General features: G+C 46.8%; 1 protein-coding gene across 4 annotated transcripts in view; it reads left to right on the top strand.

Annotated features, from left to right (window-relative positions):
* The window catches only part of PHKB (phosphorylase kinase, beta), a 194525-nt gene extending 188993 nt beyond the window's left edge, over window positions 1-5532 (top strand). For all 4 annotated transcript variants that reach the window (XM_015409423.1, XM_015409421.1, XM_015409420.1 and 1 more), the window contains 2 exons: window positions 2111-2251; window positions 4759-5532. In XM_015409423.1, coding sequence (XP_015264909.1) covers window positions 2111-2251; window positions 4759-4896 — 279 coding nt within the window. In that variant the 3' untranslated portion in view covers window positions 4897-5532. The remainder of the gene's footprint in view (window positions 1-2110; window positions 2252-4758) is intronic.
* The last annotated feature ends 1871 nt before the right edge of the window (window positions 5533-7403 follow it).

Below are 7403 nucleotides of genomic sequence, written 5' to 3'. Positions count from 1 at the left end.
TTGGAAGCGGGAAGGAACCATCCATAGAGAATGTTGAACAGGGTCGGATGCAGTGACTTCCCTTCCAGTAAGTTAGACCCAGTGACTCTTTTCTACTAATTCTTCTGTAGCTAGAGTAAGTCTTAGCCAAAGAGAATCCTTGCACCCATCCCAAAGACTTAGGAAATGTACAAGTGGGGACACGCAAGAAACTTGCGGGGAAGGGGGATTCCCCTGCCTTTACTTCCTTCCCTCTCCCCCTTCCCTGTCAAAGTTCCCCCTCTCTCTTTCTGCCCCCACCCCTTATCTATCAATCCTCCCTACCCCTCTTCTCCCCTCACCCCCTTCTATGTCAGTCCTCCCCACTCTCTTTCTCTCCCACTCCCATCTCGTAGGAATCATCTCTTACCCTCCTGTCTCCCCTCACACCATTTAGGTCAGTCCCCCTCTCCCCCATCCTTTCTCAGACAATGTCCCCTCTCTGTTTTCCCCACCCCTTCTCAATCTGCTCCCTCTTTCTCTCCCCCTTCTTTCTCTTCCTCCTCCCTCAGACAATCTCCCCCTTCTTTCTGTTTCTCTTCCCCCTCCCTCAAGCAGTCCTCCCTTCCTTTTCCCAACCTGTGGACCCAGTGGCGGTGGCAGTTCCTGGGAGCCCGTCCAAGCCCAGAGCCTCTCCTGGCATCCACCACCACCAAGCCTTGAGCGGCTACTTAAAACCGGGCCTGGAGCAGCTCCTTGTGGCAGCTGCTGACACCCCTAAAGGTAAATGTGATGTCTGCACATGCACAGAATGTTTTATTTGGGGGGGTTTAACCCCCCCCCCCTTGTGATTTTTAATCGTTATCATATATTTCTGCAAACCTGGGGAGTCCCCCAAGTTCACAGAACTATCTGCTTTGGGTAAGAGGGGGGCCCCAGTCTGTGGATTTAGGTATCCGCAGATGGGTGGCTACACTTGAGAAATAGTATTAAGGTCTTATACGCTTTCAGGAGCGCTGGCACATATTGAGCTTTTTGGATACAGAAAAACTTCTTCAAAGCTAGTAAGGCTAGGTCGACTTTCTGACTAAGATATTTAATGTGCTTGGACCACAATTCCTAAATATCTGAATTTGGTGACCTGATGCAATTTGTACCTTCCAATTTTCCATCTCTCATTTTACCTTCTTGTTGATTTTGTGATGACTATAATTTTGGACTTATCCTCATTTATCTCCAATAGTTCTTCATTGCAGTAGGTTGTAAATGCTTTAATGGCATGTTTTTGGCCAATCGGAGTTTCACGCTGGCCTCGCTGATAAGCAAATGTGCACTAGATGCACCTGGCTCCTTATATGCAGCCTTTATCGATTTAAGGGCTGCCTTTGAATCTTATGTCACACGCACGCCTATGGCACAAACTAAATGGACCACTTGAGAAATAGATATATAGCTTTGCTGATACAAAGAGAAGATGTTGTATGGATGTTTGCGTTTGTTTCAAAAGGCGTGTGTTTTTAAAAAGTAATTTGTTGCATTATTGGGGCTACAAATCAAATGCGGCGTTATCAATAGCGAGATTATGTTGTTACACATCAGAATAAAACTCTCTCTCTTGTTATCCATAATGGGTGCATAAATTAGAAAAATAAAGAAGAAAAGGCAAGCAGATCAGAGAAAGTGGGAAGATAATGAAGAAAAAACACTGTTAAAAATGTAAATGATTTTTGCATTCTTACTGTGTTTCAACCCCACAAATGTTTCTGTTTGCCAGTAATTATGCCTTTTATTCAGTCTCTGGCTATGGTTATTACTCTGTCAATTCATTACAGTAATGTTTTTAGTGTTCTTCTTCCTTAATTAATTTCTAACATATTTCTTGCAATAGATGAGCAAGTTCCAACCTAAAGCATTTATGCGCTGAATCCTTCCATGGAAACCAGCGGGGCATAAAGCATTTAACTGCAGCCGGATCGTGCCCTGTGACAAACGTCACTAGCATGAACATATAGTTCCACTTTTATTCACAGGTTCGGTCAGCTAATTTCCATTATAATGCATTTTGCTTTTATACAGGCAGGTTTCGGAACTGGTCTTGAAAGATGTGTTTGAATATATTCCTCCCCCGCCCCCCTTTTTTTTTTTGCTTTAGCTGCTGATGGTTGTCTCTGTGATTCTGGAAAGAAACCCGGAATTAGAGTTCCAGGACAAAGTGGACTTGGACAAACTGGTGAAAGAGGCATTTCTTGATTTCCAGAAGGACCAGAGCAGACTCAAAGGAACTGAAAAGCAAGTAAGTGCAACAGCAGTGGTGGGAAGCGCCATCAAGTCACGGCTCACTTTTGACAACCCCATGGGGTTCTCAAGGCAAGAGACAAAGAGAGGTCGTTCGCCATTCCCTGCCCCTGCATGGCAACCCAACACTTCTTTGGTGGTCTCCCGTTCAAGCCCTAACCAGCCGACTCTTCTTAGCTTCTGAGATTTGACAAGTTGGGCTAGCCTGGGCCCTCTAGGGGGTGGCCGTAAGCAGGGCTATTTTTGGGCAGGAACGCACAGGAACGGAGTTCCGGCTGGCTCCTGAGTTGGCCACGCCCAGCAGGAACTCATTAGCATAATAGGCCACACCCAACAGCAGAAACTCATTGGGATTGGCTACACTAGGGGTGTGTGGCCTAACATGCAAAGGAGTTCCTGCTACAAAAAAAGGCCCTGGGTTTTGACAACAAACAAGGTAAACAGAATAAGAAGCAAAAGGTGGGTGTGGCTGGATGAGCACACTTCTGGTAATATGTGGGTGCGGCCTAATGTGCTAATGAGCTGTGCTGTCTGGGGTGTGGCCCAATATGCTAACGAGTTCCTGCTTTGGGGTGTGGCCTATTATGCTACTGAGTTCCTGCTGGGCTTTTTCTACAAAAAGAGCCCTGGCCGTAAGTGCTATACTCATTCCAAAGCTACAGATTTCCTTGCCTTGAATGAACAAACCTAGACCTTGAAGCAGTGGCTCTGTGACACTCAGTCCCTCTGTAGTTAATGTGGTAGGGTGACCGAAGAGCCTTTTGCGGCCCTTCGTGGCCAGGGGCCTGCATACCTGAAGGGGACCGCCTTTCCCCATATGTTCCCCAGAGAGTACTGCGGTCAGGTTTGCAAAACCCCCTTATTCTCCCCGGCATGAAAGATGCCAGGCTGGCTACAACCAGGGGTAGGGCCTTCTCGGTGGCGGCTCCGCTTTGGGCCCTGCGGGATCTATTAAAATTCCGCAGGGTCTGCAAGACGGAGCTCTTCGGCCAAGCATTTGAGTGAGATGCCACATTAAATACCCTAACATTAACCGAGTAACTATGCCCTACGATCCATTCTTGGCCACCTGCTTTAACATCTGTGCCATATTAAAGAACTGTGTGCTAAGGAGCCAGACGCCAGCTGCTGATTTCCTCTGTTGCGCCTGATAGGACAGTCTTTTCCCATCTTATATATTGTTTTATTAATTGTTTTAGGAATATGAATTGTTTTATGATTTTAATTTGTTTTTATTGTTTTATGACGCCAATGGGCCTGTAAGCCACCCTGAGCCTCCCTCAGCAGGGTGTGGGGGGGTATAAATCAAATAAATAAATAAATAGTTCCTTGCTTGAGGACAGTTCCAGGCAGGCGATTCACGTCTCTATCTGATGAAGGGGGTTTTGACTCTCAGAAGCTAATCCCCCCCCCAAATCTCATTGTTCTGTAAAGTGCCACCAGACTCAAACCTAGCTCGCCATGAAAACGGTGACTCGGAATACTATAGACTAACTGCCGGTGCTTCACCGAGGTGTTGCCGACATTTCAAGCAGCTTCAGATTTCTGGTTTAAGTTATTGTCGGCAGTGTTCAGAGAAGAAGAGCCAGTTTGGTGCAGTGGTTAAGTGCGCGGACTGTAGTCTGGGAGAACCGGGTTGGATTCCCCACTCCTCCGCTTGCACCTGGCTGGATGACCTTGGGCAAGCCGTAGCTCTGATAAGAGCTGTTCTTGACAAAGAGCCGTTTCTGTCAAGAGCTCTTTCAGCCCCACCTACCTCACAGGGTGTCTGTTGTGGGGAGGGGAAGGGAAAGGAGTTTGTAAGCCGCTCTGAGACTCCTCTGGGTAGTGAAGAGCGGGGTGGGTATAAATCCAATCTCCTCCTCCTCCTCCTCCTCCTCCTCCTCCTCTTCTTCTTCTTCTTCCTGCAGCGGTTTGAACTGTGCTGCAGGAGAAGTTGGCCCCAGGATCTGTGTGCCTTGGGGAGGTCTCTCGCTGCCATATGCAGACCTTGCTGGGAGGCTTCTCCTGCCCTGAAATTTAAACCACAGGCCAGGAGAAGCTGGCCCCAGGATCTGCGTGGCTTGGGGAGGTCTCTTGCCACTTGCTTGGCCACTGCAAGAGACCTCACAGAGTGTCTGTTGTGGGGAGGGGAAGGGGAAGGAGTTTGTAAGCCGCTCTGAGACAACTTTGTGTAGTGAAGGGCGGGGTATAAATCCAATCTCTTCTCTTCTTCTGAACACACATAGCACATCCTCCACAAAACGCCTGCCCTTCGCTTCTACTCGCCTTGGATTGTATCTTGGAAAAGCTTCCTTGTCCCAACTTTTTTCTGCCCCCCCCTCCAAAAAAAATGGGTTCGAATCCAAAATATTTATCGTACCAAACCCCACAGGATGTCAAGTGTGTGAAATGCACTTTTCATCAGCACCGTCTTTCCCATCTGCGTCTCTTCTCGCTGCTCTTCAAGTGGATGGTTACCCGTCAGCGCCCCGACTCTGATCAGATTCTGTTTTGTTCCTGCAGGATGACATGACGTCCTTTTACAACACTCCTCCAATCGGGAAGAGGGGAGCCTGCAGCTACCTGACAAAGGTGGTGATGAATCTGTTGCTGGAAGGGGAAGTGAAGCCCTGTGCGGACGACCCGTGTTCCATCAGCTAAAGCCAGTGGTGCCAGGTGGAGCGCAACCTGGCTTGTGTAGGGCCGCGTTGTTGCTTGGCATGTGCTACTTAATTGCTCCTCGTCAAGGGGAGACCTAAAACGGTCACTGTGATAAGCTCAGATGCTTTAGAATAGCAAAGACCACAGCTGATTCTGTGGCAGCCAAAAAGCACGTTTAATCAAGAAGCGCCCCCCCCCCCCCCCGGTAGGTTTCCAATAGCAACCTGCACGTTCCACTTAAGCGTTGCAGTCATATGTTGGCAGAGGGAATGCATGAAATGTGCTGTAGCACATACTGATTAAGACCTTGGCTGTGTTCGAAGAATCAACTGGGTTTGTGGGGTTGTTGTTGTTTTTTTTGTCAAGCGCTGCTTACGAACGATTGCAGTGACGAAATGTATTTATTTGATAGCAAACTAAATGGGCACCGCAGAATTTTTTTCAGCTCTCGCACTCCCCCCCCCCCCAATAATTTGTTGTGATTCATTATTGAATGGCTGCATTATGAATACTGGATGAAACATGAGCATAAATTTTAAAATCAGTGAACATGCGTCTGATATTGCTTTGTTGCTCCGAGGAAGTTGCTTTGGCTTTGGACGTGAGTGTTCCGGCTAAATTTATAAGGTGTTTAAAAAAACCAACTCTATTAAAAATATATAAATTTGCTTTAAAATGTGCCTGTAATTGGTTTTTCTGTTTGAGGATTATTCAGGATAGTAATTGCTTATGCCTACGCGTTTTATATAAATGGAAGGGAATTAATTTTAAAAGGCTAGAACATCTCTTACGATCACAGATCCTTCCTTTGCTCCAGTTGGGACACCTCAAGGGGTATTGTTTAAATTATTCTGACGCTTTAAATTATCCTGCCATGAAGGTGAGGAAGAGTCAATAAACCCTGTTGGACAAAGTGGCCTGAATAAGAAAAGTCCAGTCCTGTTTACAGAACATATTGTTCCGGAAGTAGAATTCCATCCCTCCACATAAAAAGTGCTGTATCTGACCAAGAGACTGTCTAGTCCAACATCCTGTTTCCCACAGTAGCCAGTTAGGTTCCTCCAGGAAGTCCACAAGCAGGGCATGAAGCAATAGCCCCACCCCGTAATGCCTACCAGAGCTGGCACTCTGGGGGCATACTACAATGGTGGTTCCATGTATTCATAATGGATTGACCCCTTTAAAGCAGCACAAGAGCAATTATACACATTCAGACTAATTTGTGGATCTGCTAGTTTTCACGTGGTAAAGATGTCCGTGCAAATGCTGTCCATATTTTGTTTAAAACTGGTTGAAATAGCCACAGATCTCTGCTTCTCTTTCAAGTTGGCCCGTAGCTAACATGGGGCCCACGGGGCCTGGCCCCCTCGTGTTTTTTCTGGGGCCCCTACTTCCTGGGCTTACCCCTAAGTGCCCCAACTTCCTACCTGCATTGTGCTTTGATTTAATTAGCTGGCGCCCCCCACAGGCCCCCTCCCAAAAAATTCCCTAGCTACGGGGCTGCTTTCAAGGTACCCCCTCTGGGGCGTGATGTGTAAGTAGGGTTGCCAACTGCATGTTGGGGAATTCCTAGAAGGGCAGAACCTGAGGAGGGCAGAATTTGGGGATGGAAGAGAGCTCAGCAGGGGTTCACACAGCCATAGAGCCTACCCTCCAAAGCGGCCATTTTCTCTGGGGGAACTGCTCTCCATTGTCGGAAGATCAGTTGTAATTCTGGGAGACTCCAGGTCCTACCTGGAGGTTGGTAGCCCTAAGTGTATGAGCAATTAGTTTTCTGTATTCTTTTTTTAAAAAATCATTTTGTATTATTTACTTTTTGGGCTTTCTTCTGAAGAGCTGGAAAGCCGTTCCTTCTGTTTACCTGGCTGTAAGGTGTTACCAACCCTAAATTGGAGGAGAGGAATTACAGTGTGTGAATCCAAGTGTTAAAGCATAAGAGAAATTGAAAGAAGTGGAAACGGACCAGGAGACAAGGAAAGAACAGAACACTGCAATCCACAAGAAATAAATGAGAGCAAAAATGCCTAATCAGAAAACTACACCGGAGGGATCCACAAAGAACTGTTACATGCAGGATACCAAAAACATGGTGCAAAGTGGATTTTTGAAAGTGATCCTAAGATTCTGGCCATTGCCATACCTTCCATACAATTATGCATCTGCTGTGTGACATATGTTCTGTTGTGCCTTTCAGGGCTCTTTTTGTAGAAAAAGGCCAGCAGGAACTCATTAGCATAATAGGCCACACCCAACACCAGAAACTCATTAGCATATTAGGCCACACCCCTGCCAGCACAGCACATTAGGACGCACCCCCATGTTACCAGAAGTATGGTTATCCAGCCACACCCACCTTTTGCTTGTTATTCTGTTTACCTTGTTTGTTGTCAAAACAGGGCTTTTTTTGTAGCAGGGACTCCTTTGCATGTTAGGCCACACACCCCTAATGTAGCCAATCCTAATGAGTTTCTGCTGTTGGGTGTGGCCTATTATGCTAATGAGTTCCT

This window comes from Gekko japonicus, unplaced genomic scaffold (genome assembly GCF_001447785.1).
Source record: "Gekko japonicus isolate JY-2015 unplaced genomic scaffold, Gekko_japonicus_V1.1 scaffold794, whole genome shotgun sequence".
Classification (NCBI taxonomy): Eukaryota; Metazoa; Chordata; class Lepidosauria; order Squamata; family Gekkonidae; genus Gekko; species Gekko japonicus.
This window is presented reverse-complemented; position numbering and strand designations above follow the sequence as displayed.